General features: G+C 36.6%; 1 protein-coding gene across 10 annotated transcripts in view; it reads right to left on the minus strand.

Annotated features, from left to right (window-relative positions):
* The window catches only part of NBEA (neurobeachin), a 514,855-nt gene that overhangs the window by 307,885 nt on the left and 188,328 nt on the right, over positions 1–18,642 (minus strand). For 8 of the 10 annotated variants that reach the window (XM_074859829.1, XM_074859824.1, XM_074859821.1 and 5 more), the window contains 3 exons: positions 18,304–18,411; positions 13,253–13,421; positions 11,771–11,866 (listed from right to left, as the gene is read on the minus strand). In XM_074859829.1, the coding sequence (XP_074715930.1) occupies positions 11,771–11,866; positions 13,253–13,421; positions 18,304–18,411 (373 nt within the window). The remainder of the gene's footprint in view (positions 1–11,770; positions 11,867–13,252; positions 13,422–18,303; positions 18,412–18,642) is intronic. The other 2 variants (XM_074859826.1, XM_074859825.1) reach the window with 1 other exon arrangement.

Raw genomic sequence — 18,642 nt, forward strand, 5'->3', positions numbered from 1 at the left:
GATTTTTAAATTTATTTTCAAACTCCTTTATTTCTATTGGATCACTTGTCTTGATTATAAAGTTTAGCTGGCCTATGTATGAAATAGGAACACTTGTTTTTTTATTTGATGGTTTTGATATAGCAGTTTAGATATTATGGAGAATATTTTACAACATATTTAGATGAAGGTCTGCCCTTCTGACTATTCCAAACAAAATGTGCTTCAGCAATGTAACTAATAACTTTAATCACATAACTTATTACCAGTTGTTTGATACAGTCAGGTGTAAATATCTACCTATTTACCACACGGGCATACGTGTGTGTGTATGCATGTGCACATAAAAAATTCTGTCAGAGATTATTTATGTATTTGAACTAATGGTAGTGTAAACATCTTCATGTATATAAGTATTAACCAACAGATATAGATAGAACAGAAGAGGCTTTTAAAAATACGAAGTAGAATGACCCATTATAAGGAGTGACGTGACAAGGAGTATTGTTTTCTTCTTTTAACAGCCATAAATGCTGAAGCCACTTCCTTCTTCTCTTTCTTCTAAGTGCCTTAAACACATCTTATCAAATAGATATGAGCATTGCTTTGTGAATCAGGAAGTAGAAACTGGATTTATGAGCTGCATAAAATGCACTTAGCATCTGCCAGGTCAGGAAGTAAAAAAATCCGTATCTACTTAGAACTGCCTATATTTGGCACAGAAGGACATCTGATCCACAGAATGATCCTAATGAATTTTCTGCTTGTTTGTATCTTTAAAATTCATCCATACAAAGACAACACTTTTCAACTGAAGGGAAGAGTAGGACTGGACTTTCAGTCAAGCAGATTGTTGCCCTTGTAATGTATTGTAAGTAAAATAGCGTAAGGTTCCATTATTATGTAAATGAAAAGAGGACACTGAAAAAAGAAGACGGCCCACTGCATGAACTTAGAGTACACCTAACCTCAATTTTCATTAAGGTCAACAATGATGAACAGAAAATTAAAGACAGGAAAGCTAATAGAAATGCAGTTGTGGAAATTCGAATACCCTAAGTAAACCAGAAGAAAGATTTTAATGTATTAAAACCACAGGAATAAACTGACTCCAAGCCAATTTTGAAAGAAACTGTCTATGAAATTACTGGCATAGTAGCACGTACTTTTTCCAACCAGGTAAGAGGAGATAGCAACATATGACTGGAGAAAAACCACACATGGTTTCTCTTTTTAAGGAACGGGAAAAAATACTCTGGACAACTACAAACCTTCCACAGTAAGCAAGATTTCAGGATTTATTTTGGAGTAAAGAATAGTAATGGAATGACAGATTACAAAATGGCCTTGCTAAAAGAGCTTTTTAAATATTTATTGCTCAAATAAAATAAGGGCCAATGAGGCAAAATTCAGTAAAGCTGGGGTTGTCACAACAGATAGTAATTTAGTCAGAACCTGAAAATTAATAGAATGTGGGAAAAGAAACTGGCTAAGGAGCCATCAAATAATTTCAAAATTAAAAACATCAGTCTGAGAGAAACTACCATGGGAGTTACCTCATTTAAAATATTAATAAAGTTTTCAGGTGACAAAATAAAAAATTCTGGTGGAATTTGCTGATGACAAAGTTACAAGGTACAACTGACAGCCACAGGATGATGATTATAAGAAGGCATTATGACAGAACTGCAAGTTACATTTAATACTGAAAAGTTATGCATCCAGTGACTAATACAGAAATTACCATTATAACTGGAATTCATCAACTGGAAATGACTGAAGAGAAGGATCTGAATACATCAGCCACTGGGTAACTATTCAGTTACATTATAACATTGCCATGGAAAAGGCAAATATGATTCCAAACTTTTCTGAAGAAATAGCTCCTGCAACAGTTAAGTATTAATGACATTAGAGAAGGGTTCATTATGGAATACTGTTTATGCTGTTATATTTGAGAAAGATGGAAGTGCCACTATGGAGATCTACAGTGATGTACTGTTGCAGAAAAAATGAGTTTGGCTGATATAGTCTGCCAAACTAATACTGAGTTGGTATACAATAGCTATCATACATGTATTTTCAGGATGCAAACTCAAAAAAAAGGATTTAAGATAAATTTAAGGGTTGCCAAGATAAAAAGGATTTAAGATAAATTTAAGGGTTTGCAAGATAAAAAGTATTTAAGATAAATTTAAGGGTTGGCAAGAGCAAAACTGAGTGCAAATTCACCAGGAATAAATTTAGTTTGGGAAGTGACAGCCTTCAATATGGAATTAAGACTCTGGAATACCTTTCCAATCAGAGTAGCAAGTTCAAAAACCAGAACTAATTTCAAGACATTATAAATACGTCTGTACTTAATTACTCAGCAGGTGCCTTGTAATCCTTTGTTCCCAAATGAGAATAAAATGCCTAGAGGATTGCACCATTTGAAGCTAAAATGGAAAATTAAATTTGTGGATATAGAATTTAGATATATACTATACAATGTATAACACTAATTAAAATGATCTAGGAAAAAAATATCAATGGAAGTTATTCTATATACAGGTAAGTGTATGGATACTTGATCTCCACAGAAACCAGACTTACACCTTTACTTTTCTTACTGTGTCTTCAGTATCTAATATGAGTACACTGCACTAAGCCAATTAAGTTTAGTCTGATTTATCACTATGAATAACAATCTCTAAAAACTACCTAAATCCAATGCATTAGCTCTCATTTTAAAAACATCAACCAAGCTAAATGAATAAGGTTTTAAAAGGTCCAATTTACTTTTTGTAAATCAAAGGTAAATAAACTTAGAAGAGGTAAAACTGCTTAATAACTGCCTCTCAACTAAGAATACTAGCAAATTAGTATTTATGAAATTCAGATAAATATGTCTGAAAGACGTATTATAAGACCTTCTGGGATCAGCATTATTACTAGTACTATTTTAGGTAAATTATAAACTCCTTAGCATGGGTCACAAAACCCAACCAATTTTAGTTACAACAGTGCATATCCACAAGCTTTATTCTATGTTCATTTATACTGTGTCATAGCACTTCTGCTGCCTTCAGAATTTGGGAATAAAGAATACTTCTTCATAAAGTTATTTAGAAAAATCACAAACCAGTAATGCGTATGCTTTTATGAAAATCCTAAATACTCAAAGCAATTTAGCAAAATTATAAACATGAACAGAAGCAAAAATATAACTGATTGCATCTGTCTATGTTATAACATTGTGACAGTAAGCCTGTAAATTTTCAGCAAACCTCATCAGTTTTCTGCAGCACAAGGCCATGTCAGTAGACAAAGCAGAAACATTTCTAGATCTAGTGATCTTAACCCTGTCAGAAATAGGCAGTTGGAAGCCAGATGCCTCCTTCTTACTGTTTTTCATTGTAACTAATGAGTTCATCTACTACATTATGGGAAAAATATGGGCTTAAGTTAACTAAATGACATATTGTATATCTGGTGACCTCATCTGTCACGCTCCTTCCCTACAATATCTTGTTTGCTTGTGATTTATGAAGTGTATTGTAATTGTTTTAACCTACTGAGTTACCTAAATAGCTCTCGCACTGCTTCCATATGCCTAAAAAAATACAAAAAACCCCCCATGTTTAACTTAATAATGAGACATTTCATATCTGTGGTAAACATACAAAATTTGCCATTTTAAAAAATGACAAGACAAAATATTCTGCTTTTAATCTTTATTTACTTTTTAAAAATAGAAAAACCGTGTGTATATGCCTGTGGTCTTTTGATTTTTAATTTCATTAAACCTCCCTACTTGATAAAAATCAGCTGAACGTTTTCAAAAGTAAAAACATATGAAAATTATTATTTTTAACTGCTTACAATATGGCTGAAAATTTATTTGAAAGTCATACTATTCCAAATCATTGTCAGATTTCTGCTGCAAACAATATAGCAACATTTGGCAACGGGAAGTTTGGGGCAATCTTGATATAGGAGCTGTTGTCACCTTTCAGTCTGCAGGTGCATTGGAAAATTTATGAGTTCTTTTCTATACAGCTATCTTAAGGCATTGATAATAACCTTATTAGCTGCCTTTTATATACCCCTCTGTAGTATTCTACAAACTTTCAGGGACAGTACCCTACAAGCTGAAAACTTTCAATCCAACGAGGCAGTGATATTACAGCTTCCTCCATAGTTGGCAGAGTCAACTAATCAATTCCTAAGCTGTAGGCTATAAAGAGAGAGTGAAAAAATTCTTCCTAGCAAAGTCAATCTACTACTTTTCATGTATGAGAAACAGCACAATTAAACTGAGATGAGAAACTACGTATGGGGACAGAATCAAAGAGTAATATGGGTTTGATTTAAAAGTACATTGAAAGGAGTAACCAAGAACGGAGTTGCAATGGAAATGTCCTCAGAGTTTGAGGCACAACAGTGAGAAGAATCACCCTAAAAGAAACATTGAGATGACAAACTGCTCTATATCTACTCAGGACCTTTTGTCCTGTTGGCACTTCTATTTCTGTGTGAAAGTTATAAAGAGACCAGAGTAAAAATTCCCTGTATAGTGATGCTGCTCATGGCCCAACCACACATAGTGTGTACTTATTTTGGCAGCCTGGGCAGTATTACTCTTCATGTAATAACTAGGCATTAATAGGCAAATTTGGTCGTGCTCCAGTAATGGAGTTCACGGGGTTCTGTTATTTCTGAGGCAAGGCTATCTGAGCAACACTGACTTTTGTTTTGCAGAACACATTTGCTCTTCTAAAAAATTTTAAAATAAGTTTCCTTGTTGAATGAATTATTTAAAAAGTGATGAAAAAGAGCTTGGCTTAGGGTTACTGTTTGTCATTCTTGCACTATCAGGCTTTCATCTAGGAAAAAATTTGATAAATACAGCCTGCATTTAGCCTGGATCTGTTATTTAGCCAGACCTTTTATCCAGGTTTCTGAAATTCCTGCCAGACCAAAAGCTGTCCCTTTGCTTCTGCAAGGATAGCAATGCAACAGCACAGATTCAGTTGCCTGTCTAACAGAGTGCCAGTAATCGTGCACATGAAGAGTTGGAAGTGGAGCACATGCCATGGCAGCATCTGGCTGGGAAGAATGAAAGCCACAAGCAGGGATATCCCAGGGCTCCGACATGGAACGACTGAGGGCAGGAGGAACACAGATGAAAACTGGTGGACTGGGGAAGGTCAGATATGAAAGACTCTGGGGTGGGTTGGCAATTGGAAGGGTGCAGATCTTGAGACAGGAGATTTAAGACAGAGGGTTGCGAATTACCTTTCAATCAGACTGGGTTTGTGAGGAGAAAGGATTTAGCTCTGGACCAGGGAAAATAGAGAGGCTCAGAAATGGGAGAGAAATGGAGCATGAGAGACCTAAGTGTGGGAAAATCGAGGCTGGGAAGTGATTGAAGAGGACAGAGTTATCATCAGCCCCTTTTCACAGCTGGACACCTGTAAGTGCATGTCTTCTCTTTTTGCTCACTGGAAATTGCTTCTATTTGCTTAAATTCCTCTCAAACTTAAGAAAATTGAAAGTTGTATTACAGAAAGGTCAACTTCAAAGTATAAAAACAGCTGTTTATATTTGAAACAAAAACCATACAAATTAAGAACAACATGGTGATATGTATTCTTCCTAGGTGAATTTTCCTAGTTTTTGTCAGTTTTTATTTTTGTCTTGTATAAACTCAAAAGCAGATAATGAAGAAATAGATTAGTTGGCAGTTATCTATGATAGTATCTGTATTTCTGACCTGTGCTGAGAAAGCTGATGTTTTTGTGATTAGACATTTCTTGCAAAAGAAATAGAAAAAATTGTCACTTAGATTACAGCATCCAGCAACAAAATTTAACAGTGAAGCACCGAGTATGTTCCATACATATGATGAAATTTACACTAAAAATGTTTTAAGCACTACTCAGAAAAATCAAAAACTTTTAAAACATCTGTAATTTGTGCAAATGAACATAAGTATTGATGTTACTTACAAAAAAATCCCTATTACAACTGTTTCATGCGTAGATAATGACTGATCAATTAATCATGAAATATATATATGCAAACCTTTCTTCTGATGCCTTAAGTAGTTTGTGAAGGGCAATAAATACTAGATCAAGATGTACGTATTCCTATCTCATGATCTTCAAATCTATGTCCTCTTGGAGGCAGCATATATTTCATCAGGAAAGCAGTATGATAATTTTGAGCAGCAGACAGAAGTTCAGTAGAATTTGAAGTTTATGATTCTCATGATTATCATCCACGTCCCTTGTAACATTTCCCTCAGTTTCTTGAAAACATGTACAACTAGATTTTGAGGAAGATGGAGCCACAACTTCTGTCAGGACTTTGTGGAAGCAAAGGATATTTTGACAGGCAATGGAAATTAGTACTTTAGTCCTCTTGGCATAGTTAGACTGCTACCCTTACGCGAACTATTTAGTTTAAAAATAAGATGGAAATCTCTATGCTGCTATATTAGGAATACAAACAAGAGTGTAGCAATGTACAATACCCAGAATACTATGATCAGAAATACTTGATGCTTGTTTTCAAAGAAAAAGCTGTTTCTGCAACCTTTTAATATAGTTTGTTCTGTAAAGAAAATAAAATCAATAGCTTCCAGTCCATCTACAGCACGTATTTTTAAGAAATCTTTTAATTTACAGTGCTTTGGGAAAAATACAGACAGTGATATCAAGGGAGTTGAAAAGCCAATCCGTTTTTGATAAAATGTTGTGATAAGCTACATACCGATTTTCTTCGCACAGCATGTTATAAGGTGAATTGCACTGTTGCAATGCTTTCATTTCCGAAACACACCTGAATAATCCTAAGTGAAAACATCAGTTTTCAACTAAAAATATCTTTCCACTATTTGGTTAACATTAATTGTGTTCTCAGTAATTAATAGGCTGCCAGCTGAAGTGTAAAAAATGGATTATTTACACTTTTCCACTGCTGGAGATGTGGAAGCACTGCTGAAAGAAACAGTAGTCCAATAAACCTTCAAGGTAATCAAGGACAGCTTCAGTAATGACCAGAATTGAGAAAATTCATCTTAAGTGATCCTGACCACCATAGCTAAAACTACTTCAAATTTGCAGCTGTAATTTGAACAGGTTGCTTGGTTTTATATTATAAGGCTCATTAACTGCTATTAACAGAAAATATGCTCCTCTATTTCTCCTGTGTCTTATTCCAATGACAAGATATTTCTGCTCTCAAAATACATACTGATTACCCTCTAAGTGGTACGAGAAAGGGCTACTCTCAATTTTTCAGTCTCAACTTCCACACCGTCCAGACATAACAGAGATATTTTCATACTAATTTTGGGAAAACACCCCTATCTTACCGGAGAAATCAGCCGAGAACAAAACATTATTCTCTAAGCTATTCCATCATTGTACAAAGGGAACATGTCTGCCAATCATTAGGTTGAAGACATTACGTAGTTGTTTAGATAGCTATATACTTCCTACTTTCAAATCAGGTAGTACTCAAAGAAGAACATGTATCTATGAACACATATGTAACAAATTATAGCTATCTATGGGATGGGCATATCATTAGGCTGGATTAAGTGCCTGAGATTAAAGAATTTCATGCCATCTTTTGTCATAAAGGAAGTTTTGTGTCCAGAGTTCAGTTAAGCCTAGCCAAAATAGCCAGGATTACTCTGACCAAGGCAGAGGTCTACAATGATATCTACAGTGAATGGAAAAAGACAGAGATTTCTAGTGTCCAATTTATCTCTCTTTTAAGTAGATCTCTAAAGCAGGCCAGACAAATTGTACCCTAAATGTGCCCTAACTTCTCTCCACCTATTATAAAGGGAGACCAGGACGACTAGCTCTAGGCATTGATTCACTACCGATATTTTCCAGAAAGTAGAACTCACGTATGACTGATGATTTTGCGATAAAACCTGAAATTTGCGATAAAATCTGAAAAACAGAGCTTTTGGTTTTACTGCAATACCCACAGTCACAGACAGTGAGAATGATAAAGAACGTTTCTATCATCTTTGACTAGTTAGGTGAAAACAACTCTCCCCTTCTGGCAAAGATATTTTTAATGCTATTCCCACCTTTACTACACCTCCATATCAATTACGTTGAAGAACTTTATCACAATCAGCTGACAAAATCTGATGAACCAAAAGGCCTGTAGGCCAGGCAACATTTTAGACCACTTCATAGGCTCTTGCATTTAAATAATTCTGAGTTTAAAGTCTCCATTTTGATATCTTCACAAATGCAGAGAAACTGAGCCATCTGACATCCCCAAAGTCTAACTCATTCTAATTTTTTGGTGTTGTGAACAGAAAGAAGTAAGTCTGGCAACATATACTTTTGTCAGACTGTTTCTCAGACATCCCTCGGATGCAAGAGAATAGTTTTGATCTGCTATTTCCGTTGAGACTGTGATAATAAATTACTCCAAAGAGTAATACTATATATGACCTAAATTGAAAAAAGAGGGAGCTTTCTTTTAATTTTGCAGGTTATGCTTTGTCTGACTAAGCACAGAGTATTTTAGAAGTACTGCAGACCCTTTAAAGTTATCAGAAACTAGTAGGAGAAACCCAAGCAGATGCAACAAACTTACGACAAGGAGTAAATCTAAAGATACAGACACATTATCCAGTAGATCAGTTAGAAAGAAAAAATAAATACAGAAGTATAGAAAACTATAAATAAATAAGCATTTTTATTGTTAAATGGTAGTCAGGGATACCATTGGTTTATTTTTTCATTCCTGGGTGTGTCCTTTCTCCTTTAAGCACCATAAGATAACATATAGCTTGTAAACAATATTTGATTAACAGTAAAAGAAACATTAAATCCTTATTTTATCATCTCTAAACATTTGTAAGTAAAAGTAGAATATATTTATCTGCAAAGCATATTTTAAAGTCTTTTATTTCAATACTACGTTTTATTTGTATATAATATCATCAGTAAACTAAGCAAAGGTCAACAGTTGGTATGATGAGAACCAAAAGGTTTCCTATCAAGTATAATGATGTTTAAAATTCTTTTAACCTGCTGTAGTTACTCATAAGAAGCATACACCAATCACTGTAATGTCCTGAGACAAGTAGGGTCTCATACAGCCTTAAATGTATTTTAACTAAAGATATTGCCCCGTATAAAAAAAAAAAAAAGAAGCATCACTAAGAACAAAATCAGTATCTTAAATACCAGTAATATACCTACTTCTATCTTACCCTTCCCTGGAGAAGTTTCCTGGTCAGATAATTAGATTCCATCTACTAAAAATGGATTTCTTTTAAGCAGCCAATCTTTTTCCCCTAATTCATAGAGATCTGTCCCAAAGAAGTCTTGTACAGTTCTAACAATAATGACACAATTTGCTGCATTGAATTGGACTGACAAAGAACAAATACTTTACATCCATTTAGTGTCATATGGAATGAATAAAATATAGAGACTTTACTTCCATGTAACAACTGAATTTTTATCCTTTTTTAATAAATAGGATTTTGCTTTAAAAATATGTGTTTACTTCTAAATGCAACATTAAACCACTCTACAATGTGTTAAAATACCTTGAAATTTAAAATAATATTAAAATATTACATGCTTGCTGACAACATCTGAAAGCATGTCAGATCACTAAAAGGAAACCAATTGGCTTAGTCAATGGAATGAAAGATTTTTGAAATGACAAAATAGGTTTTGACTTCTAGCCTCTTCTGACAGCATTGACAATTTTTTCCATTTCACTTCCTGCTAATGTTAAAAACTGAGAAACTGAATTCAGAATATAAAAAGCAGAAACATTTTTCTTCTCTAACAGGTGAAAGAGTTAGGTGCAAGAGGCCAAGACCTCACAGAGGTAAAACCTTGAAGGATGAGATGATATCAACAAATAAAATAACTAGCTACAGATAACATTTCCTTTATTGAATAATTTGTTTCTAAAGCCAAAACACTTTTCTGTTGTATCCTGCTCACACTTTTACTATAGTTCTATTGAACTATTTTAAAAACAAAACTGTATTTTACTTGTACTCAAGGTAAAACAAGTACTACAGACAACAGTATAGAAGACACAATGCTTAAAAAATGCTTTATCTGAAATATTTTGGTGAGTTTGTATGACTGCCTCCATTTGTTCTTAAACTTTTTTTCTGCTTTCATTACATATATTTTGTTGCTGTACTATATGTGGATAAGAAGAAAAACTATTTGTTTATCCCCTCCTTTTGCCACCCATTATATCAAATGTCAAGCTTTGTACAAATAGCAATATAATCTCATTTATGTTGCAGTCTAGTTTTATTGTATTAAATTTAATAAAAATTAAAATGTCAAAATTAAAATGTTAAAATTAAAAATTAAACTGCGTTTTGAGGCAGTCTAACCAATCCCAATTTTCAAGCAAAGGTGGTTAAAAATAAAATATCCTATGCCTGATACACTGAAATATGTTCTAAATGCAAATAAAAAGATGAGAAAGCAATATCTAAAGAAGTTTTAGGGGTTTATTCTGTAGTATCACATAGTATTGTAGTAGTCTTCTGAACTAAGAGCAAATGATTCCTTTTTTTTATCAACGATGGATTAAATCATATAAATGCAACTATGACACAACAAAGAATATTACACCAACAAATTGAATGATCCAAAATATTCTTTTTTCAGACAATAGTCTTATTAAGCAAAATCACAAATGCTTGCTTACTAGTTGTTAGAATTTAAAGCAATTTATAATACACATATATGCCCACACCAAAGTTTAAGAAATGCCAGATTAACAGTGATAGTTTAAACTGATGTAATGAGTATTTTAATATAATGCTCCCAGAACAGCATATGATAAAAATAAGTTGCATTATTACTAAAATAGGAAGTTAACTATTTTTGTTCTTTAGAAACAGGATGCAATTTTAAATCTCTTAGGCTTTTTATAAATCAATCTTTTTACCCACTGAGATTTTTCAAAATTATACCAAGAACATTTTCATCACATTACATTTTTTAACCTACGTTACATTTCTGTATTCACAGCACAGTGCATGCAAATTAGTGGCAAAATGTACATGCAAACTTGGCTAAAGTTACATTCAGGCAACCCTTTCTTTTTCAAGTAATGACATCTGAAAAACATATTCCCTGCATTATACAGTATCTATTGAAACAAACAAATGAACAAACAAACAAAACAAATCAGGTCCAAAACGTATAATAGTTGCTCTGGTCACAAAAGCAGTTTTCTTCAAGAAAAGCACAGCACATTAACTAACAGGCATAAAATAATTCACAATACATACAATATCAGAGGTTTACATACCATCAAGAAGGTAAGAAAAAAAGCGAGAAAGAAAGGCAAAAGAACAGGAAAAGATATGGGGAAAGGGAATACTACAAAAGTACTCCATACTTTAGGTGGTATGCAATATTTTTAAAATAGGTCTGATTTTATTTTTACGGACCTAATATTGTAGCAGAATAACCACAAACCAAAAGCACTTGAAATTGTCTACATCCATTCCCTCCTCCTGACTGCTTTTATTTTTTATTTTATTTTATTTCATAATAAGTAAAGTTAATAAATGGTAGTAAAAGTGGGAAAGAGATTTCCTAGAGAAATGTAGTCAGGAAGTGAAAGTTTTAAAGGTATCATCAGGTCTGATCTCCATGTAACCTGAGGCGTATACTTATTTATAAACAATTACATCACAGTTAGTTCTTGAATTACATGACATTAAATAAGAACACCCAAACAGGTTAGGAGATGATGTTAATATTACCTTTGTAAAATGAGTGGGCAAAGCTCTGTTCAGGAATTAACTTGGCAAGGAATCCATGGTTCAAACTTGGGTGAGGGATAGATGGTATGACCACAACTGTGGAGAAAATCATGGAATCAAATGTGAGCCAGCTAGTATTCATGTGTGGCCTGGTCCACTGTGGATCCATGACAGATATCCTATCTCATTGAAACATGCACATATGGTATTATCAACGAAAAAACGCATTTCTAAAGGAAGAAAACAAGTTCTGTATCAAGAGATAGGAAACAGCGTACCTATTATTTGGGCACTTCAAGAGCAACAATTATGGGGAAAAAAACACAGATAGATACAGATATATATACACACACACAGAGGCAAGACAATCATGATGAAATTGTTCACTGAAACTAGCAGTTTCTTAGCGCAGAACCATAACATAAAACCAGGGAGGCACAAAAAAATTATGACTTCTCATAACTAACTACATTCATGTATATTTAAAATGAAAAGCCTACAAGCACATGGACTTTAAAAATTATGTGTAAGTAGTAAATTAAAACATCATGATGAATCAGAAACTAATGACTAAATGTAAATATGACATGAATTGGAAGATAAATTCTATGAAGAATGAAAATTAGCAACTCCATAAATGAAGAAAGTAAATAAAAATCAATACAAGAAGAAAAATATACATAGCTTCATGGAGAAATTCAGTTACTGTTTTCAGTTCTTTTAACAAAGAAGGTACAGTTATAATCAATCCAATCTGACTTGAAAAAACCTACTGAACTGACAGTGTAAAATATTTGAAACAAAGTGGAGTAAAGTTTGGATCTCTAATTTCTGACAGGTTCTGACAGCTAACAGACTCCCTCCCTCTCAGGCTGAAGAACACATGCTAGTAAAAACCACTTACTACTAATAAAATTCATGAACAGTTCAGACAAAGAAGGCAATAGAAATGTTTCCTTTTTATTATACTGTTTCCATAGGCTTTTAAATGTAGCCACCAACACAGCAGGATCCCAAGAAAGTACTCAGTCCTCCACTACCCTTTCACAAACCTCCTCACTCAAACAAAAGGAGTTCACATGGGCAAACAGCTGGGTTTGCTGTTTATACATTTCATGGTATAGAGTTAAAGATATCTGTTCTTCCTAACAAATAACAGATTCAGAAAGTTGTGCTGATCAACTATCTTGTACTTTACATCTTTAACTCCATCAGGCACCCTGTTTCTTTTTAATTATTTTAAAATTAAAGAAAAAAAGGCATAAAAAAGCAATATGCAAATGAAAATTAGTTATACCCTATAAGCAAATATACAGAATAACTGAAAGATGTCAATGTACGTTAAAGAATCAAATGATTACAGAGGAAGAAAGTAGCAAATAATTTCTTATTAGGATTTTAAGCTACTCACTAAAAATACTTTGCAGTAAAATAATTACAGTTCTAAAAAAATCAAATAACATTTGAAGAAAACAAATGTACCTGTACTTGTTGGTGAATTTATTTCTTGTCTGATATTTCTACCTGCTTGGCTCCCAGACCTTGCAGTTTCTCGTTGTGGTTCTAGTATATCACGGTATTTGGAAACCATCAGAACAGAAATAAAGTAGACTACCGCCAAAGCTAAAAACTGAGCTTGTTTGCTGTCATCCTGTGTTGGAGAAAAGGGAACAGTTCTATAATATTGGACATTTCCACAGAATTTTCACACAAGATCATCACAAGGCTTAATAAATAATACCTTTCTGAAATGTATCTGTTAGCGTAGTAGCAAATGGATTATGTAGAAGATTTAATGTATTCTCAGGCGAGTACTATGCACACAGCATGTATTAAGTACTGAATTTTACATGTAATTTGGCAACTTCACAAATCTCTTAGACTGTGGAGTCAGTGGGCTTTTCAGAACAGAGGCCTGACTGCTCTGAGAGTGCTTTCAAGGCTTCCCAACAGCAAGGGCAACTGACTTTTGCTGCCCCAAGGATGAGACCTCCTGCCACAAGAAGGTAAGGAGTACTACCACTGAGAGGGAAAACTAAACTCGCTGATGCTTTTCTAGCTAACACTGGATGCATAAGCAGGCACAACAGATTTTGCTAACAAGTAAAAGCAGGAGGGATATGACAATTGTTTTTCTTCCAGCAATAAATCCCAGCTTGGACATTTTGATTCTTCAGCAGGATGGCCAGCAGCAATCCCAGTTTTCCAGGACTCTGATTTAAGTAAATGCCAGAACCACAACGACTTTGCTGTCTTCTTTTTCTCCCACCTCACATAGTCTGCTGTTCTATGGCAAGTACCATCTATGGTTTAGGTATCATCCTGCTTACATTCCGGTAGTTCAACTGAAATACCTTCTATTATTATTATGGTGCAAAATCCAACATGATAGAATTAAGACTTCAGCCTCTATCTACTCCTACAGCGGTTTCACCTTGTCTTAATTCCACAAGTATGCATTTTCTATTACAAATCCCATGCTTGCTTTCCATGTTTTCTAGTTGTTACTTAATTTGGCTGCACGTCTTTGTAATTCTGAAAATAATTAGAAATCCTCTTCTTACTTCATAGAAATGTCAGAAACAATATTTCCCCTATTCCCTACTCCTCCAGTTAAGAAAAGAGTTGGTGACACAAGATCTCCATCCAAATTCAACTTTGCCCTTTCAAGATGATCAGGTCAAGTTGACAGATAAATTGTTTTTCTGTCAAGTTCTACTTTCTTCTTCTTAAAGCTATTTCTAACTCCAGTCTTCACTCCAATCCATTTGAACTTAGGTTGGAGAAGTTTAACCTTATCATATGGGATAAAGCTCTGGAGAGAAGAGAGGCCCAAGAAAGCGGATTGATATACAAGGATCGCCTCCTCCAAGCTCAGGAGTGATGCATCCCAGCAAAGAAGTAGTCAAGTAAGAATGCCAGGAGACCTGCATGGATGAAAAAGGGGCTCCTGGACAAGCTCAAACAGAAAAAGGAAGCCTACAGAGGGCAGAAGCAAGGACAGGTAGACTGGGAGGAATACAGAGAAATTGTCCAAGCAGCCAGGGATCAGGTTAGGAAGGCCAAAGCTCTGATAGAATTAAATCTGGCCAGGGATGTCAAAGGCAACAAGAAAAGCTTCTGTAGGTATCAGTGATGAAAGGAAGACTAGGCAAAATGTGGGCCCTCTCTGGAAGGAAACAGGAGATGTGGTTACCTGGGATGTGGAGAAGGCTATGGTACTCAACGGCTTATTTGCCTCAGTCTTCATCGGCATATGCTCCAGCCACACTGCCCAAGAAACAGAAGGCAAAGGCAGGGACTGGGAGAATGAAGAACCACCCACTGTAGGAGAAGATCAGGTTTGAGACCATCTAAGGATGCTGAAGGTGCACAAGTCCATGGGACCTGATGAGATGCATCTGCAGGTTCTGAGGGAACTGGCAGATGAAGTGGCTAAGACACTATCCACCATAACTGAAAAGTTGTGGCAGTCCAGTGAAGTTCCCACAGACTGGAAAAGGGAAAATAAAATCCCCATTTTTATAAAGGGAAGAAAGGAAGACCCAGGGAACTACAGGCCAGCCAGTCTCTCCTCTGTGCCTGGCAAGATCATGAAGTGCAGCCTCCTGGAAAATATGCTAAGGCACATGGAGGTTCTTGGTGACAGCCAACATGGCTTCACTAAGGGCAAATCGTGCCTGACAAATTTGGTGGCCTTCTACAGCAGGGTTACAGCGTTGATGGATAAAGGAAGAGCAACTCACATCATCCACCTGGACTTGTGCAAAGCATTTGACACTGTGCTGCATGACATCCTTGTCTCTAAGTTGGAGAGACATGGATTTGATGGAGGAACTGCTCAGTGGGTAAGGAATGTATGGTCGCACTCAGAGAGTTATCGTCAATGGCTCAACGTGCAAGTGGAGAGCAGTGACAACTGACGTTCCTTAGAGGTCAGTGCTGGGACTGGCACTGTTTATCATCTTTGTCGGTGACATAGACAGTGGGATTGAGTGCTCCCTCAGCAAGCTTGCCAGCAACACCAAGCTGTGTGGTGCAGTTGACAAAATGGAGGGAAGGGATGTCATCAAGAGGGAACCCAAGAGAGGTGGGCCTGTGCAAACCTCATGAAGTTCAACAAGCTCAAGTGCAAGGTCCTGCACATGGGTTGAGGCAATCCTATACACAAATACAGGCTGGGCAGTGAGTGGATGGAGAGCAGCCCTGTGAAGGAGGACTTAGGGGTATTAGTGGATGGAGAACTAACTATTAGCCAGCAATAACGTGCACGCAGTCCAGCAAACCAACTGTATCCTGGGCTGCATCAAGAGAAGAGTGGCCAGCAGGTCAAGGAAGGTGATTCTCCCCATCTACTCTGCTCTTTTGAGACCCCACCTGCAGTATTATGTCCACCTCTGGGGCCCCCAGCATAAGAAGGACATGGAGCTGCTTAAGCAGGTCCAGAGGAGGGCCATGAAGACGATCAGGGGGCTGCAGCACCTCCCTATAAGGACAGGCTGAGAGAGTTCACGTTGTTCAGCCTGGAGAAGAAAAGGCTCCAGGAAGACCTTATAGTGGCCTTCCAGTACTTAAAGGGGGTCAACAGGAAAGATGGTGAGGGACTCTTTATCAGGGAGCATACCGATAGGATGAGGGGTAATGGCTTTAAACTGAAAGAGGGTAGATTTAGATTAGATATCAGGAAGAAATTCTTTACTGTGAGACTGCTGGGACACTGTAACAGGTTGTCCGGAGAGGTTGTGGATGCCCCCTCCTTGGAAGTGTTCAAGGCCAGGTCAGACAGGGTTTTGAGCAACATGATCTAGTGCAAGGTGTCCCTGCCCATGGCAGGGGGTTGAAACTAGATGTTCTTTAAGATCCCTTCCAACTCAAACAGTTCAATCATTCTATGATTTCATATTTATTTGCATATATATAATCTCTGCTCATGGCTTGGATGAGCATACACTTCGCTGAGTAAAAATCTGGCTGGATGTGCCCAAAGAGTTGTGAATGGATTTAAATCCAGTTGGCGGTTGGTCACATGTGGTGTCCCCCAGGGCTCGGTTTTGGGGCCACTCCTGTTTAACATCTTTATTGATGATCTAGACGAGGGGATCGAGTGCACCCTCAGTAAGTTTGCAGGTGACACCAAGTTGGGTGGGATTGTTGATCAGCTTGAGGGTAGGGAGGCTCTGCAGAGAGATCTGGACAGGCTGGAGCGATGGGCTAAGGCCAACTGTAGGAGTTTCAATGAGGCCAAATGCCGGGTGCTGCACTTGGGCCACAACAACCCCCATCAGCGCTACAGGCTTGGGGAGGAGTGGCTGGAGAGCTGCCAGTCAGAGAGGGACCTGGGGGTGTTGATTGGCAGCTGGCTGAACATGAGCCAGCAGTGTGCCCAGGTGGCCAAGAAGGCCAATGGCATCCTGGCTTGTATCAGAAATAGCGTGGCCAGCAGGGACAGGGAAGTGATCTTACCCCTGTACTCAGCACTGGTGAGGCCGCACCTCGATTACTGTGTTCAGTTTTCAGCCCCTCACTACAAAAAGGACATTGAATTACTCGAGCGTGTCCACAGAAGGGCAATAAAGCTGGTGAAGGGTCTGGAGCACATGTGGTACGAGGAGCGGCTGAGGGAACTGGGGTTGTTTAGTCTGGAGAAGAGGAGGCTGAGGGGAGGCCTCACGGCCCTCTACAACTACCTGAAAGGAGGTTGCAGAGAGCTGGGGATGAGTCTCTTTAACCAAGTAACAAGTGGTAGGACAAGAGGTGATGGCCTCAAGTTGCTCCAGGGAAGGTTTAGACTGGATATTAGGAAGCATTTCTTTACAGAACAGGTTGCTAGGCGTTGGAATGGGTTTCCCAGGGCAGTGGTGGAGTCCCCATCGCTGGAGGTTTTTAAGAGTAGGGTTGACATAGCGCTGAGGGATATGGTGTAGTTGAGAACGGTTAGTGTTAGGTTAATGGTTGGACTAGATGATCTTCAAGGTCTTTTCCAACCTAGATGACTCTATGATTCTGTGAATAATAACTGCTATTGTACTACTTTCAAAAACAAACACCTTGCAGTGAAGTTTTATGCTAAAAACAGTTGCAGACAAATCAGAAAAGAAAGTATATATTTATATATAGTATATGTACATATATGTTTAGCAGAAGTAAAAATTGTCTTTATAAATCAATTTGGTGCAGTTCTGTAATACATATAATAATTCTTCCTCCTACTCTGGTTGGACAAATAGCTGACACCTTTAGTAATACAGTTTTATCCAACATAGGCCATAGCTGATTTATTCTGACTGTGATTATTTCACTAATATAAGATCAGGTCTGACTGTTAAACACAGTTAGCTACTAGTCTCAAATAGCTTACCAATATGATTTAAAGTGCATAAAGTGGCTGGTAGTTACAAAGCCACAGGCAGATGGTTTGCAGATAATATATGAAGCGCAACATATGAAGGATATTTTTAATTCCAGTACAATCAAAATCTCTTTCAAAATATAAGTGATGATCTTGCAGAAGAATTACAGCACATATTACTCACCACATCACGAAAAACAACTGCTCGTAGCCGATTAATATCAACATCCTGAAGAAGCCTATCAGGGTCTTTTATAGGAGAAAGATTGCCAGGGACATTTTCAAGGGGAGTCTAAAAACAAAAAGTATTGAGATATTCCCCCCCCCCGCAAATATCACAGCATTTCTGTTAGAACCTTAATTTAACACCTTTTTTAAATATTGCATCAATCTTAAATGCTTTTTTACTAGCAATATACTTCCAACATAATACCCAGACAGGTTTCTAGAAATAAAGCAATACTTTGAATTATTGTCTTAATACTATTTAGATATAAGTAGTTACATCTTCCCAGTACCTCAG

The sequence above is a fragment of the Strix uralensis genome, chromosome 2 (genome assembly GCF_047716275.1).
Source record: "Strix uralensis isolate ZFMK-TIS-50842 chromosome 2, bStrUra1, whole genome shotgun sequence".
Classification (NCBI taxonomy): Eukaryota; Metazoa; Chordata; class Aves; order Strigiformes; family Strigidae; genus Strix; species Strix uralensis.